A 24,386-nucleotide genomic window follows, 5' to 3' on the forward strand; every position below is an offset into this window, starting at 1 on the left:
TGCACTTGGCATGGGGAGGTAGTCACACTTTTGACTGTCCCATTAAATGTGATACCCAATGAAGTAAAGAGGGTCTGCATATGATCAGAGTTTTGGATGCTCTGAGTCCAGCAGATGCTTTGAATGACAAAGTCACTATCTTTGAGCCAAGAAACACACAATTTAATCATCCCAATTCATTTTGCTTTCTCTTTTTTAATTCCATGATGCTATACTTATTAGAAAAGGGAAAAGTGAATTAAGCAGGTTTTATATCAATATGTCAAAGATACAATTTGACAGTACATAGAAATCCCTCTGCAGAAGCTCTGTTACAAAGGTGTGCATTACAGACTAAACAAATTAGAGACTTTTCCTCAGCATCTCTTACCTGCAACACCACTATATAATATAGTGCCACCATTCTATCACCCTTAATACACACATCTCTTAATACTATATGTAACTTAATCACAGAATCCAAACCTGAGACATTCTACATTGAAAGCATGTTCTTGAGAACAACCAATGAAAACATTGGGGATAAAGTAGCTAAAAACCACTTTTTTACTGTCAGTGTGGCATCGTTGCCGCATATACTGTACAACACTGCAATTAGGGGCAAAATCCTTCCAGCAATCATAGCCATCGTTGAAGACAGGAGTGAGAGGAAAAAATGTGTACTGCATGAGTTATTGGGTTATGCTTCTAAACCAATTTGAGTTTTAGACTTTCAGAGTGAGGACATTTTTGCAATATGAGGTCACTCTGGCTCGTCCTCCTTTTACTTTTTTTTTATGGTTGGACTTAGAATAATAAGTTAGTGAAGGTTTGATAAGGACTTATGGTAGAGCGTGTAGTGGTAAAGATTGAGGTGATAGGGACTGAATGAAATCTATAAAAATACATACAGTAGGTACAAGTGTGTGTTAGTGAATGCATGGGACATTTACCATGATAATGGCCGGCTCTGGGCTGCCATGGGTCCAAATTCGTAGAGACTGGTCTTCTGACGCACTCAACCACCACTGTCTGTTGAGGCTCCAACTCACACTGCTCACTGGCTTGTCATGCCCTGCTTATAAAGAGAGAGGTTTGAAATGATCCTGGAAACAGTGTGTGGCTGCAACATTTACATTTATGGTTGTATTCAGAGAGTTCAGAGTGAAGAGAAGAGGCACACGGTGTCCGTGGTCCCCTCCTCTTCTGTCCTCTTATCTCTGCTGCCTCCTTGTGGAGACTCTCTTCCCGCTGCACTTGAGCCATCAACAGATGCTTGACAAAGATGGATATCCTTTCTTTGCCTGACAGTTTACTTTACTGCCTAGAATCGCTGGGTGGCAGACATAATTGAATGCTCTTACTAATACTTTATTTTTCAGTACTGTGTAAAAAAGTGAGAAACTTTATAAGTTCCGACCTATTTGGTCTCAAAAGACAATGTTCCATTTTCATCTTTCTTTCTTCTATCATCGCCTAGGTTTTACTGCCTGAAAAAAACAAAGACGGTATGTACCAAATTCTTGCGTTGGAATATAACCAAACCACACGGTTTCTGGTAAAAGAGAACTCTTTATCTACAATTTTGACAGCGAAAGCTAAGTAAGTAAATATTTGGATTTTCCTGGAGTCGTTTCATGAATCTTAAGCCATGGATCCATTTCAAAGTATGTTAATCAGAATAACTCAAATTTGAGCTGAGGATGCACTTCTTAGTATTATCCTCTTCAGGGGTAAGACATTAACCTGGATTGCTCTAACATGTGAGCATAATTTGTGAGGAGTCAATTAATAAAACCTTATAATAAAAAATGTCATCAATAATGCATGAATGATTCATTCTTTTCAAATGCACTACTGAAAAAAACACTGAGGTGACTGAAGGCAAATACTGTATAACCCAGACTTTTTAAGGGATGGATACTAATGACTACTTCATGCACCTGTGTAGACAGTTGGATTGCCAGTAAGGGAGGACTTGTGCAAAAACACTGAGCTGTCGCCAAGACCACACAGGATTTGTTTTCCGTCACCTGGGAGAGACAAGGAAACACAGAACCGTTTTATAAGGACTTTACAGTCAGCAGACACACACAGGAACATTTACATTCTAAAATGTATATAATTCTCTAACAACAAGAAACTGATCTTAATTTATTACCAATCATAATTCATAAATAATTGTTTAACCTCAAAACTGTATGCAACTTTTTTCTGTTTGCCATCTTTGTTACTGTTGATAAAATATTACAAATTCAGGCTCCAACGGATTCAATGTCCTCATGTTGTAGTATCATAGAGGACCATCCTATGGCCCTGACTGAGGTCTCAAACTAGTTTTAAGTAGTTCCATCCTTAACACAGACATAATTAGGACTCATTTCAATATTTTAATATTAGGGATGCCCCGTTTGATCGGCCGCCGATTGTTAACGGCTGATATATTCAGTAAAAAAATACGCTACATTCAATTTCAACACAACAAATTTAATAAGGCACTTGAGCACTTGAGGACGCATCAGCCAGCGGAGCATGGCGAGTTTGTTAAGCTGACAGGGGAGAGTAAAAAGTAAAAGGCAGAGAAAAAGCACTCAAACGGCAGGTATCGCAAATCACTTTAGAGAGCACCCGCCCATATGACCGTGATAGTCGGATGGTATAATTGCATATTTTAGTTGCTTTTTTAGACTTTGTATTGCTCCTTGGGAGTTCTTTGTACTGCCCTGTTGAACAGAAAAGCATGTAGAATAATTGTTATTATTTATTTATACTGTAGTAGTCGACACCACGTATAGAGAATGTTAATAAGTTGTTGTTGTTGCATTCTGTTTACCTGTGCCTGCGTTTTTTCTACCCTTCTCCATTAAAATGTTTTAAACAACTTTTTGGCCAAACAAAGCAAGATAAGCAGGTAACTACCGTAGCAGGCACAGTTCAACAGAGCATGTCCTCACAAGATGGCGCCCCTGTACCAAACTTCAACACAGCCTGACGTCAACTTCACATTCTCGCTGGCACCTGGTGGAGATGCCAAAACACTTCAAAGCAGTCAAACTGACCCATACCGTAATACAGCTATACCAGCTGCTATAACAAAACAAAAACATGATGTCGGCCGATATTGCTCATCGACGATCGATCGGTGGCAAAAAAACACGATTGGGGCATCTCTAATTATTATATTATATTTTACATATTTTGGTCAGTATCGCAGCAACTACGTTGTCTCACCTGAATATTGAAGGCAGTGGACTGGCTTGTTGACAATGCTAAGATGAATGTGTGGAATAGTAGGTGCTGCACAGTCTGCTGGATAATCTCTGAGGAGTAAACCTCTAAATGACAAGAAAAAAATACACTTTTATATCAAAAATAACCAGGGATGCACTGAATCCAGGATTCGGCTTCGGATTCGGCCGAATATTGGGCTTTTTGACGGGGTTCAGTTACTGCCGAACCATAGAATTTTTTCCACCGAACCGAACCCTACGCTGGTCGATGTAATGATGCTGCAGTTGATTACGTAGGTGGACCGTTCAATGCACTAGGCTGTGAGAAAGTGAAAATGGAACTTGTGAGCAGAAAAAGTGTTGTTTGGCAGTAGTTTCAGTCAAAAGAAGGCGATTCAAGTCAAGCTACTTGTTCAATTTGCAATGCCGATTTGTCTCATGGTGGCAAGCACCCTAAACAACACACAACATCACCGCTGTTAAAACATTTGCGTATGAAACCAAAAGAATACGAGTTGTGCATTAAGGAATCTATAGACAGCAGCCAAAATGCAGCAACTTCAGGTAAGGCAAAGGAAGGACAGTCACAGCTAAAAACTTGTGTTAACCAGACGACCATTACCAGCTTTGCTAGCCCTACACCGAACAAACAGTGGGCCTACTGTGTTAATGGACTGAGGATGGGAGTAGGATTCGGTATTCGGTTTTGGATTCGGCAGAATCTTAACCAGTGGATTAAAAAAATCTGGATTCGATGCATCCCTAAAAATAACATATGAAAACTTTCTCAACATTGTATTATATGTGATGGGACGGCTTACGTATTTTTGTTAGCCGTTTTAGAGGAAGGATTCTTCTGGATGTTTGTTTTAGGTGAAAACATAATACTTCTGAAAAGCAAGAAAAAAAAAACATTTCTATGATGTAATGTATCAATTTATTTGATTCATCAAATCTCATTTCATACTGTATTTTTTGGATTTGGTTCATTGGACATTTTCCTTTTTATAATCCTCCTCTCACTTGAATCTAAAAATTCATCTTTAACATCATTTTTGGACAATGCAACAAACTGTAATTTTCTATTAGGCAAAAGGTTACTCTGTGAACCTACCTTGGGGCACTAGTATATCCAGATGACTTCACTTTTGAGTGGAAAACCAGAGGCCGCTCCTTTATTCCTCCTTTGTATAAAAAGATAAGATGGTCCATTAGACACAGACTGACAAACAAAAGTACGTTTATTAGTATAAACAATCTAAAGTATGTATGCCCAAAACAAAGATAAAAGATACTAAAAATAAAGATTTCCACTCACAAATGAGCAGATGTTACACTATGAGTCAAAGGTCGAAAGGAAAAATGACTTCTGCTCATTATTTTCCATAATTAGGATAGAACTACTCATTATACTCTAGTGGATTTTCATGGATTATACTAGGAAAGGGAGATACAATATTATTGGGTGACCACTCCGTGCTGTGAGCATTAAGAGCATCAGCCACAAACTGTAGGATGGTTAATTCTGTTCCCTGTTCGCTGTCAGTGCCTTTACTATATTACAATGAGCTCACTTTTTCCACAACCATTAAAATGTGTGAGGTTTTCCAAAAAATGTTTCAAATACAGGCAAAGCAGGAAAAAGTCACATCATTTCTGAGCAGCAATTTAGGACTACAGTTGCATCAGCAAAAACTATACTGATTTAGTTTACAGCATTGACTCAACACTAGTTAATCACCTAAGCAGACATTTCCGCAGGACTTATCTAACATTAATTTATCAATGAATTTATTAGACCAACAAACTACAAACTACAAGTAAACCTGGGAAGGCAACTGTGTTTGAGCTCTTAAGATAGCTCTTGATTTTGTTTTGTCTATGCAATTATATATTTTACACAGCTATTGTTGTGTTCAGTGGCAGTATTTAATTTTGTATGATTCTGCAGTTAAGTGACAGACTGTTATTAAACATGAACTTACAAAAATGATTGGTACTGTAGTCTGATCCGGTCACACAGATGTGTTTACAGCAGTAGCTTATTATCTATATGTCAAAATGACAAATGCCATTTGAACTATTCTTCAAAGGTTTTACAAAAGGTAACCTGATAACAGTCGATAACCACAATGTAAACCTAACTTCATATCAAGAAAAAACAGCAACATCTTACAGTAAAGTTAGCAATAGACATACCAAATGTTAGTAGTTTTAATTTGCTAATGCATCATTCAAATTACAAACACTGAACACCTAAACACAACTATCATTTAGTGTTTGAGTGCTAGGTACTATCAGTTGTCCTTCTAAGGCTCTTGGACAACTCAATGTAGGCACGTTTCCCAACACAATAATACATTTAATAAAATAAAAAAAGAAGCACATCTGGATCTCTTTTCAATCCTCTCTTATCTGGGAATGCTTTTTATCTTTGATCAGCAGTGCCAATGTTCACTCCAGTTCTGGCTTGAAGGGTATTTTCCAGTAAAGTACACTTGACAACCTCTGAACAATTATTGGGATCCCTTTTCCTTGGATTTTCATGTGAAATGTGAGTTTGTCTTAGTACATGTTGTTTTTTATCTGTCCAGCCCCGAAGGATAATTCTGTTGATATGATTCATGCTGTGTTGGTTCTGTGAAAGCTATAGTCTTATTTCCTTCCTTTGTTCAACCAAGTTTTTTTTCCATGGAGAGGCCTTCATTGTACCAGATGTTTACAAACCAAATGTAAAAGCTTTCGTGAACCTGGTATTTAACTTAGGTCAAATTGGTATTGGTGGTATAGTGTCAATCAGCAAAGAGATTATAAAAAAGTACATAACAAATGTGCTTTTTCAGCTTGAGGATGAAAGGTCTTGTGAAACTGGTCGCTGACATGTAGCACCTTCCTCCATTCTTCCACTGTGTTTTGTGTGAGGACATCCTAGTATAACAGATTATATTCAGGAAACTACGCATTTTACCCCAGAAATCTAATAACCTGGCAACACAATCCCTCGGCATTGCTCAACAGCCCTATTAACCTCCTGTTGATATATAATGGTCATTTAGTTTTATGGGGCAGTAAAAATCTCATGATTTACGCTGACTTTACACTAGATGCTATTTGAAGCAAAGTGAGAGTTTCAGACAAATTTCCAAGTCGAGTCATATCTGCACAAAATCACAGCGGTTTGCTCTGTGCTCCTTTAACTGCACTTATTATGTAATACTTACCCTAAGCTGTGTTAAAGGTGCAGTAGGTAAGCCTTATAAAACTAACTTTCTGTAATATTTGCTGAAACTGACCCTATGTTCCAGTAAAACTACATGAAGCAGTTGAATCTTGGCACCACCTACAGCCTGTAGTGCGATTTGCAAAAATACACAGCTCCCTTCAGATGCACCAATCAGGGCCGGGGGGTGGTCGAACTGTGTGTCAATCACTGCTCATGCACACGCATTCATTCTCCCTTGTGGGGGGAGGAGCTTAGGAGACTGTTTTGGGCTTTAGCGGAAAGGGGGGAGGGACTGAGATGTTAACATATTTTGGCTAAGTCCTGGATCTTCGCAATCCTACGTACAGCACCTTTAACTTTATAGAAGTGTCATAATATAGAAATTCATCAGTCTTGCTCAAAACATTAGGATGTTTAGCTGCTGATGCAACGACCAAAGGAGCAACAAATTATTAATGTTACAATAAGGATATATCTGCTGTATTTAGGTCTGTACCTGTAGGATTCAAAATCACAATTGACAATGATTTGTTTTACAGTTTGGGATGTTTGCATTAGAAGGTACAAGACTCAGGCCAGCCCCAGAGTTTATTCTAAAATAAACCGCTAACTCCTGTTCTCAGGAGATGGGAAAAGTCAGACCTCCCTTTGAGTTAGCTGTTGAATGTGGCCCAAGAAAAAGAAATAATTCAAGCTTCTAAAACTTAATAAACCATAGTAGGTATATGTCTCTAAGATATTATTTTGACTGTAACCAGAATCTCTGGTACAAGTTATTGCCTTACTGATCTGTGAAAAGTGGGTCACACAGTAGGAGAAAGGAGCATGAGCAGAAGTAAAAAGGTATCCAAGGCACGGTAACTGAAGACGGACAGCAATAGAAATCCTTTAGCACCTAAAAAATATGCTGGCAATGTGGAACATGTGTGTAGCATACTGGGGGGAATGTACAAAGAGTCAAAGAATGTACTACTACATGTAGCTAATATTAACCACAATATCAAACTTGAATAGAGAGTTAGAGAGCTAGTGAACTAGATTCACTAAACAATAAGGCCGGTTACACACTGCCTGCGTGGCGTGAGCGTAGCGTTTCTGTTGCGTGTCAGCTGCGTGGATTTTTCTATGTCTTCACACACCAGAAACGAGTCTGACGCGGTGCTGCTGCTCCTAGCCTTGTCTGGACACATGTACGTTTCCAATTGATAAAATGAAATACCATGTTAAACATAAATATATACTGATTTGATTACAGCAACGTCGGCAGTATTGACGGCAAAATAGGCTACAGAATATTTCGTCCTGTATTGACAGTTTCTTTTTTATTACATTTATATCTGCATTTATATCAAAACCTAGAGACTTTCAAACATCAACATGTCATTTATTAATATGTATTTGTGTCTAAACGACATATAAACATCTTTTCCTATTCTATTTTGCCTGGAAATGCTTCCAACACGCTTGCGTGTCGCGTGAAAAATAGGCGTCGGTTCTATTTCTAGCAGGCACGCGTTTTTGGCGCAGCTCGAGTCGTGCCTGACACGTGCGTGTCACGCAGGCAGTGTGTAAGCTCCAACCTGTTAACATGGGAGCTGAAATATAAACGGTCTCGCCACGCAGCTGACACGCTCACGCAACGCATCCAGTGTGTAACCGGCCTAAGGTACTCTGTGCTGTAGTTGCTGTAAAGCAGTGACTAATGGAACAATAGCATGAAACACTTTCCTCTTTCATTCAAACTGGACTAGTCAAGATCTCACAGTTTCCTGTGTCCCACAAACTGTTTTCCCCATCTCACTTTACCCAAAACTAGCAAAGGAGCTCTACAAAATAAGACTGACATTGATGCATAATGCTCTGCCATGTAGGCTGATGTCTTGCAGCAGTCGTTTAGATGATATCGTAGATGAGCACCCAGTATTTTTACATGAATCTAGGCTCTCTCTCCTTTTGACATTTTAGACATTGGTGACATCTAAGGACAAATGAAGGCAACCTTTTTGTATAATAAAATGACATGCTCCTGACAAAGGAAAACATTGATAGAGTCAATTTCATACAGTATGCATTTTTATGTTATTATGGATTTGATCACTTTCTATGGAAAACTAAGATACAATCAAAGTAATATGTAATCAATGCCATTCAATGCCAATTGCTGCTGACTAGTAGTCCCCTGAAATAAATATTAAAACAACTTCATCCAGGCAACAAGACGTGACATCATGCAAAAATTGATGGTTGCTGATGATCATCATCTCAAAAAGCCATGAGTCCTGGTTCACTTCATGATTCCCGGTGTGATGTGACAACTAGAGATGCACCGATAGACCGGCCAGTGACCGGAATTGGCCGGTTTTCATATGCTCGGCCATGACCGGCAACCGGCAGGTCAGTCTGACATGTGCCGATTTCATGCCAGTCAATGCTAAAATTAACCGAGAACATAAGTTATGTGTGTCGCGCGTACCCACTCGCGTGTGAAGCGCGTGTCCACGCTATTCTTGCACATGTAGGGAACCTCGTGAATTAAACTGCAACATTTCAGCTGTTTGGAAATTCTTCAGCATGTGTGCAGAAGATAACAAGTTTGCAATATGCAACACCTGCAAGGAAAAAGAAGGGCATGGAGGGACGACACCAAAAACCCAAATCACATTTTTTTTGTTGGATATTGGATGTGAAAAGAAGGAAATTATTCTAACATTGCACTTTAGATGTATGTGAATTTCCCACACCAGGAGTAATTTATATAGTTCTATTTTATAGTGATCCATTATCTATTCAAAAAATGTTCTATGTTCTGTGCAAAATGTTCTATTAAAGAAAAGATAGAAAATAAATATTTGTGTGTGCTGTAAAGTGGTTAGAAAAAATTCAATCAGAATCGGCTAAAATCGGTATCGGCTGGCCTAACTCAATGAAAATAGGAAATCGGAATCGGCTTAGAAAGTTGTAATCGGTGCATCTCTAGTGACAACAAATATCTAATCTGCACTCACAGTTTAAAAAAATAAAAAAAGCTGCATCAGACTTGTGCCAGACTTATAATGGAAGAACATTTTCCTTTCCAGGAATCGCAACGGTTTAAGGGGTAATTTGTATACAATTCTGCAAATATCCATAAGAATAGAGAGATGGGGGCAGCACGGTGGGTTGCACTAGTCAGTATGTGTTCGTGGTTTTTGGTCTGACACTGCAGTCACGCAGCACCTCTGGACTCCACTGAAGATCCCCTACATAGTCTGGCATTGGCAGCTCCCTTCACTCCAGCTGTGGGGAGCCTGGGTAATACTGGCTTTCTCAGCAGTAACTCTCTGTAAGAGCAACATGTAAACCACAGTATACTGTACTGTAGGTCTCCAGCAGAATAGTTCCAAGCTGCCAGATCCTAATGATACACCAAAGAACCACAAATAGGCTCACTTTACCTAGGAAGTCCACTACTACAAAAAGGCAACCGTACAACACTGAGCCAATTAATGAGAATGTATCAATTGAAATGAGTTGTACTCTTACTACTGCATACTTTGAAGTACCTTCATATGTGGCAAATGATAAGTGAAGGGAACTTAATTAGTAAGTGCCACATCAACACCCCCCACAATGCAAAGCATGGAATCTTTTCCATCCTCTATATTTACAGATAATGAGGAGGTTCTCAGTAACTCTTGCGATAGTCAAACAGACTATCTATAACTCTTGCGATAGTCAAACAGACTTTCTATAAACCTACAATAAGTACAATTTAGTAAAATCGTCTGTGTCCAAGCAAAACAGACACCGAGCCATGGAATGAACTATAAAATGGGTCACAGTTTTAAAACCCAGAGTCATCAAACAGCAGTAGTTCCCTTTTTTACTTTATGTGCATGAGCATAAGTGAAAGTAGATTGAGTCTTCAGATGCTGACCTTTCTTTTTAGGATGCTCTGGCTTCTTCTTCTTAAACTCGGCATTCAGAGGAGATTCAAGCAGTAGAGGAGAACTGATAACAAGGGAGGGGTGAAATGGGGGGAAAGAGTTACTGGAAATGAAGGAGCAAAGCATTTTCCACTGTTGTGGATTATTAGTACTTTTAATTGTCAGTACCATGATACTGCTGACTCATGAAAAACCAGATGGCAAGAATGGTTATAATATGCCAAGTTAATATGGAAATGTCAGAGTCAGAAGGAGTTACAGGCAGGAGGCTAACTAAAAAACAGACCACACTTATTTTTCCCATTGCTGGTGAGGTCAGGTGACCAGTGGCTTACAGAAAGCAGCAAAACACAACTGCACTGTTTTTGCAGGTTTTAACGAGCCATGATTGTGCTTCAGCTCATTAATGTCAAATTTGTTACAGCAGAAAAACACATGAAATTATCAGCATTTATTGGTGCTGCTGGATTTTGTTTAATAATCATTTATGGAGGTACAGGTAATACCTGAATGAAATGAATTCCTTCCCTGGAGGACCATTTTTAATTGTTGGCATTCCTAAAGCGTTGTTACTGTGAGAGTAATAAGTATGATTTTCTGGATTAGAGCTTTATTAAAACTCATGCAGATTTAAAAGCTTAGACATATAAAAAAAAAGGTTAGTCATTCACTGAGCAGAGCAGTTCAAGGCTGGATCCAAATGATTACGTGAGCTACAGAAAAGCAGTTGTTTTCTTTTACTGTCTTTTGTAGACTGATTCATGAAATGTACTAATGCCACTGAATACACAAATGACGAAATCATGGAATATTATTTTAAATACAAGCAGCTGAGATACATTCTACGGTATTCACAGTAGCAGGTACTAAAAGAAAACCTGGGTTCGAGTCCCTGCTCATACAAGACTATGCCAGGCCGAAGTGTCCAAGAGCGAGATGCTGACTTTTTACTAACAGAGCTGATTTTTTACTTTGATCTCTATATTGAAGGGAGCAAGCAAAAAGGACAATTTGTCCCCCAGGGAGTCAACATAGCAATATATACCAATGTAGCGTCACCAAATATTTGCCTTTAACTCCAGGTTTACCTCGGGAACACCGAAAAGCCTTCACCACAAGCCCAGGTCCTCTCTAGGTCACGCAGACGTAAGTCCAACAGGACCACACATGGAGTGAACAAAGAACTCACTAAAAACACCATCTGTGTGATAAGGAATTGGAGAAGTAATTAGTATTAAAACAATTGTATCACTCCATAATTGTTTCAAAAAGAGAAATTAAAAATATACCTTTATGGATAATGTTGACAAAAAAATAGAGACAATGGTAAGTCACAGGGTGTTTTACGCTGCACTGTAACACATAATTGCTACCATGAATTCCAAATAGATCCAGATACTTCAAATCAAATAAATTTTTTCTGTGAGGGAACTTCATTTGTGGTCAGGCACATTCAGGGATGAAACAATTTTGTCTAACCAATACACAACATTTAGCGGCTTCTTTAAACAGATATGGATTGATTTCAGTGGTTCATATTATAGTGTACTTTTTTAAATGAATTCAGTAGTTAAACTTGTCATTTTTATGTGAATTCATAAATTAACTAAGATTCACCAGAAATGACTAAAGTAGCCCAGCCTACACGATCTTCAGCAAGTGGCCTGACTCAAACGATCACTAGCAACATGAGAAAAATCTCATTCAGGATTTGATTACAAGCACCCTTTAGTCCATACTATATCATGGGCCAATTGAAAGATAAAGGTCCAGTTTAAATGATAATTAAGTGCAACATCTTAATGTGGTTGATCAAGATATTATTGGAATTACTCACAGAGTTATCCCACCCTGGAGAGATTGACCACGACCCAGCCATTGTGATGCTCAAGTTGGGGTAATCTAGAACAATGGACATCAGTCATGAGTTTGGTGTCAGTAAATTCCCTTTAGAGTTTGAAATCAATCAGTGTTTTTTTAAACGAAAGATAATCTTATAGAATGTCTGCTAAAGTATGGTGCACTGGTTGTGCATAAATGCTTAAAACATATTATACCAGTACAGTAGCAATCAGAGAAGTCACACCATCAGCCTACCCTTGAAATATAGTGCTTTTAGGAGTTCTGAGGTAGCCAGATCCACCACGTACAGGCCATCAGAGCTTCCAATAAATAACCAGCTGTTGTCCCTGCAGGGGCCCACATGGAAAAGTACGGAAAAACAGTGTTACAGGATTTCCCTTTTTTCAGATCATTTGGGGAAAGACAAAGTAACCACATACTAAAGAAAAACATACTGATGTGATGGATTGGCAAGGCATGCACACCATGGGACTATAGGTTTTTATTCAAGTTTCCTTTGACTTCATGTAGTCTAAACTATGCACACCCAGCAAGATGGAAACTACTGCCACACAGTGTAGAAGAAAGAGGAAGCTGAGTCTAAAGGATCCTTTTCATCCACTTCCTGCAATGAGCTCCATGCTGAGGCTATAATATTGTTAGGCAGATTTTACATTTTAGTGCATCATTATTTTCATGCTGAGCATGTGCTTACTTAGGATGGAGACAATTAAAGTCTTTGCGTGAGGAAGTTTATGTGATTATTGCACCGTTCAAATTGTTGTTTTTAGAGTAGTGTTTACTGCCGTAAGCCACAATGTTTTGTTTTTTTTATTCAACCACTGGTGCGCCAAAGTCTGAATTTCAAATTCTACACATAGTGGCTTTGACATACTAACATTAGCAATAGACCCGATGACTATTTTGACGCATGAGAACCACTTTTAGGGCCCGAGCGCTGACAGCCGCGAAGGCCCTATTGAAACTGAAGGAATTATTTTCCCGTCAAATGAATTGGTTTTTTGAGGGGCTTAACATATTCAAAAACTCACCAAATTTGGCGGTCGCATCAAGTCTGGTGAAAATGTACGTATTTTAAGGGTTTCGGAAATAGGCGCACAAAAATCTTTAAAAGAAAAAAGTTAAGAAAATTGAGCCCCTGCAGTGCGTTTAACGTAGACTCACGAAACTTGGTACACATATGTATCATGTCAAGATGTACAAAAAAACTTAATTAGAGCCATACCCTAAACCCAACAGGAAGTCCACCATTTTGATTTCAAAGTTCAAAATTTGTGCGATTTTGGCCATTTCCACATGTCGTACTTTAACGAACTCCTCCTAGAGATTTCATCCGATCAACTTCAAACTCGGTCTGTACCATCTTAAGAAGTTAAAAATGAAAAGTTGTTAAAAGAAAAACTTTTCGTCATAGGGCGTGGCTGTGGCGGGGCGGCCATTTTGTGCGTTTCGCCGCCGAAACAGGAAGTGGGTAAGAGTCCAACTCTGAGGACGAATAAAGGCCGATATTTACTTAAAGTCATAGCGCCCCCTAGTGGCAACAGGAAGTAGGCCTAAAAGTCAAGGTGCTATACTTTAACGAACTCCTCCTAGAGAGTTCATCCGATGTACTTCAAACTTGGTCTGTACCATCCCAACACCTTAACGATGAAAAGTTATTAAAAGAAAAACTTTTCGTCAGACGGTGTGGGCGTGGCGTGGTGGCCATTTTGAGTGTTTAGCCATGAACAAAGAAGTTGTTGTAACTTGAGTGTACATTGTCGTATCTGCCCGAAATTTCTCATGATTGACAAGGGTCCAGGCCTGAAGACACCTATAGGCCAAAATTGACTGACCCATCTAAGGTAGAGTCTTGTGTGAGGTATCATTGAACTCAGCAGAGAATTCCTTTTTAATTGGTGGTTTGACCCGCCCCCTGTGCTTTAGCCACGCCCCCTTTCACAGGAAACAAATTGTATGACGTAGAGTCTTGTGTGAGGTATCGTTGAACTCGGCAGGGAGTTACCTTTTCATTGGTGACAATTTGCGGTGTCTGAGTGCCGTGCAAATGCACGGTCGCAAGGAGCGGAGTCCGCCACTAACCCCGACGTGCGCCGAGGTGCGAGGGCCCTTCCATCGCTGCTTGCAGCTTTAATTTGTCCTTGGGCCCACTCAAACTATCATACACTGATATTATGTTATACTTTATTTTAACAATTAAAACAGGGAGCTTCTGTGGGGTCTGAAGCCATTAACTCTTCCAGCTGCATATTTATCTCAAAAAGTTTTTCATTTATTAAAGCCCATCAAATGAAGACCAGTAAAACAGTGGTTGCAGACGGACATCCTGCAGTTGATGAATAACATTATACGCTAAAGAGTAGATACTGCTCTAAGATCATGTGCTTTGTTTCGAGCAATAAGGAATTAACGTCCATTTCATTCCAGTGGTCCACACAGATATACACAGAGTTATGCTTTTTAAGTGCCTGCTTCCTGCCATAACATCAAATTTTTTAACAGGCTAAACAGTTTAAACGAGGCCACGAGATAGTATCTTGAGGCCACGAGATAGTATCTTGAGGCCACGAGATATTATCTTGAGGCCACGAGATAGTATCTTGAGGCCACGAGATACTATCTTGAGGCCACGAGATACTATCTTGAGGCCACGAGATATTATCTTGAGGCCATGAGATACTATCTTGAGGCCACGAGATAGTTATAATAAAAAATTTTTACAAAGTGGGACCAGGGGGGCTCCGTACAATTGAGCTCTTGAGGCAACAATGTTGACAGTGTCATGTCTTACTTCTACATTAAGATTCCTTGTCACAAACGAGGTAAAACAGTTCTGCTTCCTGGTGAAGTCCCATTTAAAGGTCCATTAATCATTTTTGAGCACTTGAGAGTGAGACTGGTCTCTATGTGGACACTATGAAGTCCACCTTGGACAATGTGATTTTCCCCTGGCTTTCTCTGTGCATAAATCCATCTTGTAAATGCTTATCTAGTTGTGCCAACTCAAAGGAAATGCTGCTGAAGGTCAAAAATGAAAAAGTAAAATCCTTCAGCGTCAGGTTATCACTTCTGCAATACCCCAGCTAAAGATGGCCAATCTGGTATGCCATTAGCCCACCGCGGAATCAGCAGTCTTCTGTGGTAACCATGCCCAGAAATCAAATACCTACTATAAACATTTCACACTGTTTATAAATGATATTAAGATGAGGATATTCACTTACTTTTTATGCTCAATACTGGTGTCAATGAATGAGCTACATAAAGCCATTCTGAGGACAGGTTTGGAAGTCTCCACTTCATCTATAGCTGATTGTTCTGCGAGCCCTGGAAGAAATATTGATATAGTAGTGTAAAAGTAATTAATTCTAACAGATTTTCTCTTTTGGTCATTTATCTGAAAAGAGGTATAGGATTTATGAAAAGGCATTTGATCAAAAGCATCCACAAAGCCAGTACTAGATATTCTATGTCATTGTTTGTTTGATAGATCAGAAACAACACCTGCTTGATCGCTCACAATCCCTTGGTGCATTTGATGTCTTTTTTCCATCTTCTGAAGGTCCATTTTGGTAACCAGGTGACACTTGTGGTCATCAGGGAGAGAAAAGCACCACAGCTAAAACAAACAGGTACAGGTGTGTTACACAGCTTGTGGAATTCCATCCTCTGAAAGTGATTATGAGGGTTAGGCTGTGTGCCTCAGTCACTAACCTGTCCATCAGTGGAGCCAGTGATAAGGTGCCTGTTCTCCTCCAAGAAGAACACACTAAGCAGTGGAGAGGCTAAAGAATTGAAGAATTTGCTTCAGGTACGTTTGCAGAGAATATGATATTTTCAATCATTTTGCAAGGTCCTGACTCCTCTATAGCAGCCACTACAAATCTACTATTTTTTGCTTGTATTTAAACCATTTGGATACTTGTTAATTTATATAGATCCTGATTTTAAACAGATGCCACTAATACATGTGATACTACCTTATCTACTGCACTAATGAATAACTCAGGCCTCTCTCTGCATCAATGCCAAATGAAAGACTGATGTTGTGGACAGGAAAATGAATTTGCTCCGACCAGATTTTTAATAGTAATATCATACCTGAAAGCACAAAAGACTGGTAGCAAACAGCTTCTGTTTTTAAATCCCACACCTGAACAGAGACATGGTAAAGTACCTTGTAGTTATTCAAACTCAATTACAAGTGTGTTTAATATTTGGTATTTTGTATAACTCAACAATGTGATCATTTTTGACTGATCATTTGTGAATCCTAATTCAGTACCTTAAAAGTGCGGTCCTCTGATGTGGTGACAAGAATGTCTTTATTCCAGGGGCAGAACTCCGCTGATGTTAAAGGTCCGAGGTGGCTGGTCAAGGTAGAGATCACTTCATGTCTCTGATGTGGAAAGCAACAATAAAACTAGATGACCTGTGGTGGCTACAAAAAAAAAAAAAAAAAAAAAAAAAAAAAAAAAAAAAAAAGGGGGGGGGGGTGTGTTAAAAAACCCCCAATAAATCATAGCAGTCATAAGTACAGTACTTAAGTATAGCATTCGAAAGTAACACATTGAGCCAACCTATGAACCCAAATGTATTCAGCGAGTGTTTGTGTGCACCAAGGGAAACTGTGAAAATGTGCATCATATTGTACCTTTGAGCTGAGAATATACACAGTTGCTCCCGAGCATGCAGCCACTCGTTCGTCAGAGAAACAGAAAGAAAGATAGACGACTTCATCCAGTAAAGACCCGATAACTGTTCCAGCTGCTACTTTACCTGCAAACAAATCAGCTAGTCTGTTTATATTCAGAGCAAATTACAGTATGTTCATGACATAGTAGACACAAGTGACCTATATAGTATGATTTCACTAGATGGCAGACTTGTTAAGATTTTCACTCAGGAAAATGATGATACTCACGGTACAGCACATGATATGATATGTTCCACAAGATTATACACCATAACTAAGTATGGAATGAAACTGGTAGGGCACTATATTATGAGGAAAATATTTGGTTCAGAATAAACAACACAGAATTAAACATTAAAGACAACGGACCAAACTGACCAGGGGAGCAACTCTTTATAGCAATACCGTGCACACACAGAACTATTTCCTTACCCTCCTTAGTTCTCTTCTGGCAGAGTTCAATATCCCATACGATGACATAGTCGGCAGAGGCAGAGCAGAGGAGAACAGGTCCGCTTCCTTTTCCAAAGGTCATGGCACTGATCTCCCCGTGGTGGCCAGTTAACAACAGGGGCTGTGGACAAACATTTTGACTCAAGTAAAATATGCAATATATTGTAACAAATGTATTCTATATGTGGCTCTTGGATGATATATTAAGTAATTGATAGATCAATATTTTCTTTCTCCATCATAAAAAAAAAATCTATATAAATCATATTACTTCATTGTAAGATTAATTTCGTCTTACTAGATTGTGGCCAGTTTGTGCAAATATTAAGTACGTTTTTTTTAATTACTTTTATTTAGTATTTTTAAATGAATATGTGTTATGACATACAGAATGTTGAGTCTACAAAACCAACAGGCTATAGCTTATGATAGAAATAAAATTAGAAAAAAAGGCATGTGCAGATACAAAATACACATGAGGACTAATACATAACCTAGCTACATTAAACAGAAACATAACGTTAGGTCACTGGTTTGCTAACTAGCTAGCTAGCTAATGAAATTCTAAATAAAATAACACGTGAAAGGTGTTTTGTGCATACAAGTAGCAAGACTTTGTTGACAAACCTTATGCTCTATGTCCATATTAGTGTAAATCAGCATTTTCATGCCGTCCAGTGGTATACCACAATACGATTGACAACATGCGAGCTGTCGGTGTGACAGAAGTCTATCACAAGTTAAACTGAGCTTTTCAATCACCATCTTTGGTTTGAGTAACGTCAGCTACCTTAAACGTTAGCTAGTGTGTTGCCGTCATAGACAGTATATAAACGCCGCCAGCAAATATAACCCGTATTACTTCACCTTAAAAGTGTCTGAGGAGTCATCTTTTACCACATGCTGTAACGTAACTTCAGCTTTTTTTGTTTCATAAACAGTTACATCTGGTAGGTGATTTAGGCTAACGTTAGTAGGAGAGGGAGTTTCTTCCACGCAGAACTGAAGTTACAGGTAGACAAATGTTGCAGGTTGCTATGACACCGATACTACATCCGTTACAACAGATTGTCTATGAGAAAAGCAACGTTTCACACATAGCTAAGTAAACACAACCCTAGCTATCATTGGTAACGTAGCTAGATACATATGCGCTGCCTTTCAAATTGCTTATTTAATACGCTAGGCATCGTCACCGCTTCCGTTATTATTAAAACCCCTTAACACGGCGGTACATTGATCTGTTTTTGAGTACCGGTAGATTTATTGGACCGCAGCCGTACTTGGAAGTAGCTAGGGTCAGTGGGACTTCACTCCTATTACAATCATGGGTTCTGTAACTCTGCGTTTAACCACAAGATGGCGGTCACTGCTCACCTGTACCTCTTATATATTGTCTATGACCTGTACTAGCGTCCTTTCTAAAGGGCACTAACCTGTACCATGAACCATTAATACATAAATGTTATAGCCTGCCTGTATCATGTAAGGCCTGTACCTGTTTGTTCTCTTTTTTGTTCTTGTTTTCTATGTATCTGTTTGCACCTCTATATGAAAATGTGAACAATAAAGTCAGTGAAAAAGTAAGCCTTAGTGTTACCATCCATTATTGCCATGACTCTACAGTAGTCTAATGACAAAAAAAAAATCACAAGAAAATAATATAAATACTTTCTAAGTAGTTATTCCGTCCTAAAAGTAGAAAATACATCATAGGACACGAGGTCTTAAGTGGATTCCCTGCCTTCCTGTTTGAGTGGAGGATAAGGATTATAAGCAGTCCGAGTAATAGAGAAAGACTATGGCTCTGTAAGCAGTTATAAAAAGCATGAATGGAGAGTGGAATGCCGGGAAGTGTAGTTATCCCAGTAGCTAGCGGATATGACGAATGTGTTGTGTGTACCCCGTCTGCTTTGCCGTAGTTGGATGAATCAGTCGACGTTGACAGTCCTTGGGATATGACTGTGCTTTTGTAGTAGAGAGCTAACTTTAGCTAGCTAGACCGTTAGCTGGTTGCCAAGTTTTTAGGATTACGTTAGCCGAACGAGAGGCATTCGAGTGCTAACGCGTTCTCTGGACAAACTCATGTTTTTCGTTAGCCTATATATTTTTAAAGGATGACATTGTTCATCGACATTAATGTTTTCTGGTGAAGGAAGCTAACTTAACTTAAGCTAGATGGCAAGCTACTAGCGTGTCCGCAACTTGTGAATCTCATAACTTAGTCACTGTTTGGGCCATAACAACCTAAACGATTCACCAGAGAGTAGTTCGATAACGTTAGTTAGATTAGCTAGCTATTAGCATAACAACGTGGACTGAGAACCCGAGCGAAGTAGCATTTGCTAGCATATTGAAGCTAGCCAGGTATTTGTAATATGAAAAAGGCGCAGTCTGACACATTGGGGTTTGTTCCTCAAAAAGACATCGTATACAACAAACTTCTGCCGTACGCGCACAGGCTAGATGATGAATCCAATGATATTTTGAGTAAAATAAAAGGAAACTTGTGCCGAGCTGTTCAGCTCAGAGAGATATGGCCCGGTGTCCTGTTTTGGACAAGGAAACTTTCCACGTAAGTAACAGTAACGTTAGCCTGTCTTTGGCTCTCGCGTACTAATAACGGTAACAGTTGTTGCTCACTTCATAATGTTTTCACAGTCTTGAGCCTCTTGAAGCAAACAAACTTGCGTAACATAACGTGTTGTGCAACATTTCTCTTTTTAACTACATTATGTATTTGGCTGTAGGGCAACTTTGCAGTTATACTGTCTCAAGTGTCGTAACGTTAAGCAGTTTGTTCTTATTGCAACTGTAACTCTACTCTGGTCAATAGTAGGTTCAGACACTCTCCTGTAACAGCCTGTGGTGCTTAGTGTGTTTTAAACGTTATAACACTAAACTACAAACACTTGGCTTCATTACAAACTGCCCAGTGTATGTGATCAGGGACGGTCTGGGTTTCATAATCGGTCGCAATAAGTGTCAAATACAAAACCATGACCCAGGCAGTGCAGCCCAATAGTAGGCCATTGTTATTACTGTTGTGCTTATGTTGTGTTGTTTTAACATTTTCTTTTTGAATCGGTGAGTCAGGTGACAACTCACCAGATATCTCAAAATATGAATAACAGATTTTAGTTTTATGGACACCTAAGTTTCCTTTGAAGTTGCTTCAAGCAATTCTTGTTTACACCCAGCTTTTGAAATGCAGTGTAATGTTTGTAGAGATCATGATCAGTTATCTATTGAAAGTTTACTGCTAAATGGATTAGTCAAGTCATACTTGTTCATTATAACCTTACAAAAATAAAATAAATCACAGTAATATACCTTATTTGCGTTTATTAATAAACCCTTTTTGCATTTATCTTTTAGTTTTTTTAGTAATGAGTCCCATTGCAACTGCAAACACATTGTCAATATGACAGGGAATTACTTAGAGTGCTGTTTAATTTGGTTGTACTTGGTCACTGGGCTGTCTTTAATCCGTTTCAGTCCCCATTGCTGGCACATTGCTCTGTCTAAGAGTGAGTCACTGCCGGCTCAGACAGATGGAAAGTTTACTGTAGGATTGACCCAGATTCTGTTCACTGGTATTTTGGCTTTTTGACAGTGATGCAAATATTTTTGAAAAGTATTGTTATAATCTTTTTTTTTAATACACAGAGAACATGAGCACCTTACGTTTGTTTTGTTCATGCTGCTCACGGTGGCACTGGGCACTTATTTTGCATGTTAAAACTGGAGAAATTGTCCCTAAATCTATACTTCTTATTTAGGTATATGAGACTGTATGGGCGGAAGTTCAGCAAAGAAGACCATGTGCTGTTCATCAAGTTGCTCTATGAGCTAGTGACAATCCCCAAACTGGAGATCAGCATGATGCAGGGCCTTGCACGGCTTCTTATCAACCTCCTCAAGTAAGAATTATTTTACATGTGTTAAAAACGCAATTATTCAACACTTAAAATTTCACAGTATAAGGTAATTCTGAGGGTTTTGTGTTGTCTCCAAGAGTTAAGTTAGATGCTAAAACAATCCTGCAACCTCACCATTGATAATACGTTTTAGAATTTAGGATTTTTTTTTTTATAGGGTGGGCTGTATGATGAGCTAGGATCTGTGTGTTTATTCTCATCAATCTGCATGTCTGATTCATTTAACAGGAAAAAGGAACTACTGTCAAGGGAGGACCTTGAGTTGCGGTGGAGACCACTGTATGAGCTGCATGACAGGATTCTTTTCTCCAAAACAGAGCATCTGGGCCTCAACTGGTTTCCCAAGTATGCCTCTGCTCTTTACTGTTGCTGTTGATAATATTTGTTTTCTAGGAAATGCTATTTACATATCAATTGAGGAAGGCACGTTCACTGCATTTAAATTGTACACATTTGATGGTTGTGTAGTACATCAGATATTGTTTTTTTCAGGGCTTGAAATTAACTTTTTTTTCCTCAGTATCCCACAACTGCTCCAAATTCAACTTTCAACTGTCCCAGACTTAACAACCAATGTCCCAAATTTAAGTTATTTTTTCATTCTACATAATAAATATAGTTTTATTATAAACTATTTATACTATACAAGTTAACTGGCATCACGTCATTGACTCACATTGAAGTTCTGCTAGTTGTTCCCTGCACTGATATAAGAAATAAAATAATTGAAATCACCTTAGGTGTTTGGCCATAATCAGTTTTCATTATTCCTTTAGTCATTGGTTGAGTTACGGTTTCTTGTTTATTTCTAACTGATTAATAAATGCATCACTGCAAACTACAGTGCAGAATGCTAACCAGTTTTCTGATTGTTTTACAGCGATGGAAAACAAACACTTAGAACATATCTCATAGTAAACACTGAGTTTTTATTTTTAACACCGTTTTAAACACCATAACAGCTTCATAGTTCAACATTCAGTTCAATTTGTTTTGAGTTTGTATGAACATCACTATCCTTATCCCGGGCATTGCCACCTCATATTTTTTTAATTTGGACACCCAACAATAATTATGATATATATTCCATGACGCGTACAGGTAATAATTTAATTTGTAATGATACGTTTCTCTACTGTCCCAGAATTGTCCCCGACACTGTATCTTTGTTTCCCAGGTGCAATATTTCTTATCCCTGGAACAATGGGATAGGCTTAATTTTCAGCTCTGGTTTAGTAGCCACATTTGGAAATTGAAAAAAGTTTAAAAAAAAGAATATATATTTTCTTCGATTACACCCTGCGGCAAATCTTCTGGAGGAGGTGTCCCCCCCTGCAAAATCAATTTCTCTGATTTTGATTATAGTGTAGTAATAATTGAAGACAAATACTGTAGAAAACAACAATATTTGGCAAGTCTGTATATTCCTACATGGAAAACAGAACATATCAAGTCAGTGAATGAATTCCTGTTACTGCAAAAGCTAATAGTGATGCAAGAATGAAATTGAAAAAATGTTGTAGTGGATAAAATGTATTTAATCTCGGAACTGATCAGAAGAGAACAGTAATTACTGACTTGTTGGGCTTACACTATTAACCAATACCTTCCTGACCATGCCTAAACATGGTCCAGGTTACTTTTAGAGTATCACACTAAGGCTAATTAGAACTTCCTGTTCCAAGTTTCCCAAATGTTTTTATGTAATGAATCCAGTACCAATGACTTAAAATATTCAAATAAATTGCTACTATAGTATTTTGAGAGTATGATCAAGGTAGTACATTGTTCACTTTGTTAATTTTGTGCTTTGACAACTTTAATGAAATGTACACACAGAATATTTTAGTCGTCGTAGATACATAGAATTATTTTTATATCAAGAGAAATGGTTCCATAAGCCAGTTTAGTTATAACTTTGATAACTCGTAGGTCTCTGTAGTTTGAATAAAATCTAATTGCGTAATGGGACCAGTTGGAGAACAAGAGGAACATTTTGCGCGCCACATACCTTTCATAACTACTTTTTACAAGGAACGATCGACTATGACCTATTGGGTCTTTGCCTTTTTGGCCTTTACACTTTGCACAATTTTGGAGAGAAGTTTAAATGTTGGTTTCCCCTATGTAACACCCTTGGAAATTCACTACGAAGTAGCAAGCAGTGCGAGGTACTCTTTTATGGTGCTATGGGAACATTGTATCTGTATCACATAAATGCCTTTCTAGCACATCACTTTTACATTACAGCTGATGTAAGCAAGCTGATTTTGGCTGATAGCCAGCTCACCTCTTTCAAAACTATACTAATGCATACAAAATATGATACTCTGAATACTTAATACATTGTATAAGTTGATGCATAGTTTGTTCATATTTTGAGTGATTGGCACTTTGTCGTGTGCTGAATGTGTTCTTTATGCCTTTGTCTCCTTTCACATTCAGTTCTCCACGGCCTCGTTCATCCTCTAAACACATAATGATAAAATTGGTTCAGAGGTGGTAAGGACAATACTTCTCTTTGTGTTTTACTTTCAATTCATCCTTTGAGGCACTTACTTGTTTGTTTTATTATTTTTTATACATTGCATGTGGAAACAAAAACTGGACACCCCACATTGTGACAGAGAAAAAGCAATGTTAACATTTCACTCATATTGGAGACTGTCGCACTGCAGCTTTTTTCCCCCCCCTTCTCTTATCCCCCATATCAACCATGAGAGAGTGATAATGGACTGTAGTTTCTTTCTTTCAATAGTGGATTATGTTGCAGCAATGTAGTACAAAGGTGATACTGACCATATTGGGAAGTAATACAGTTTCAGATTTTTTTATGATTTATATATAACATTTATTAGTGCTCATTTGGCCCATGTTCAGGGGAGTTTTTGCTGTTACTTCCCCCCTTTAACTTGCTTCGAAGTTAGCCACGTATACCTGCATTCTACATAGCATTTCCAGGAGTCATGGAGGAGCGCAAGCTCTTGTCACGTTTCCTCCCCTCCTGGAATGCACTGGGGTAAATGTGAGGGTTCACTTCAACTCCGATACAAAGGTCATATAGTGTAGGCTAGG

The 24,386-nt window shown here is 38.6% G+C and overlaps 2 protein-coding genes across 4 annotated transcripts in view; one reads left to right on the plus strand and one right to left on the minus strand.

Moving 5' to 3' along the window:
- wdr27 (WD repeat domain 27) overlaps positions 1-18,678 on the minus strand; it is a 48,831-nt gene extending 30,153 nt beyond the window's left edge. Inside the window, exons 1-17 of one of the 2 annotated variants that reach the window (XM_039782992.1) lie at positions 18,238-18,678; positions 17,350-17,491; positions 16,876-17,000; positions 16,507-16,620; positions 16,323-16,374; positions 15,936-16,006; positions 15,726-15,840; positions 15,446-15,548; positions 12,456-12,547; positions 12,196-12,260; positions 11,447-11,559; positions 10,349-10,422; positions 4,324-4,393; positions 4,031-4,099; positions 3,211-3,314; positions 1,923-2,012; positions 933-1,054 (exon numbers count right to left, since the gene is read on the minus strand). In XM_039782992.1, the coding sequence (XP_039638926.1) occupies positions 933-1,054; positions 1,923-2,012; positions 3,211-3,314; positions 4,031-4,099; positions 4,324-4,393; positions 10,349-10,422; positions 11,447-11,559; positions 12,196-12,260; positions 12,456-12,547; positions 15,446-15,548; positions 15,726-15,840; positions 15,936-16,006; positions 16,323-16,374; positions 16,507-16,620; positions 16,876-17,000; positions 17,350-17,452 (1,482 nt within the window). In that variant the 5' untranslated portion in view covers positions 17,453-17,491; positions 18,238-18,678. Of the gene's footprint in view, positions 1-932; positions 1,055-1,922; positions 2,013-3,210; positions 3,315-4,030; positions 4,100-4,323; positions 4,394-10,348; positions 10,423-11,446; positions 11,560-12,195; positions 12,261-12,455; positions 12,548-15,445; positions 15,549-15,725; positions 15,841-15,935; positions 16,007-16,322; positions 16,375-16,506; positions 16,621-16,875; positions 17,001-17,349; positions 17,492-17,997 lie in introns of both variants that reach the window. The other variant, XM_039782991.1, reaches the window with a different exon arrangement.
- A 612-nt stretch (positions 18,679-19,290) lies between these two features.
- Positions 19,291-24,386, plus strand: part of psme4a (proteasome activator subunit 4a) — a 34,500-nt gene continuing 29,404 nt past the window's right edge. Inside the window, exons 1-4 of one of the 2 annotated variants that reach the window (XM_039783701.1) lie at positions 19,291-19,945; positions 21,153-21,293; positions 21,540-21,656; positions 23,757-23,813. In XM_039783701.1, coding sequence (XP_039639635.1) covers positions 19,749-19,945; positions 21,153-21,293; positions 21,540-21,656; positions 23,757-23,813 — 512 coding nt within the window. In that variant the 5' untranslated portion in view covers positions 19,291-19,748. The remainder of the gene's footprint in view (positions 19,946-21,152; positions 21,294-21,539; positions 21,657-23,756; positions 23,814-24,386) is intronic. The other variant, XM_039783702.1, reaches the window with a different exon arrangement.

The sequence above is a fragment of the Perca fluviatilis genome, chromosome 19 (assembly GCF_010015445.1).
Source record: "Perca fluviatilis chromosome 19, GENO_Pfluv_1.0, whole genome shotgun sequence".
Taxonomy (NCBI): domain Eukaryota; kingdom Metazoa; phylum Chordata; class Actinopteri; order Perciformes; family Percidae; genus Perca; species Perca fluviatilis.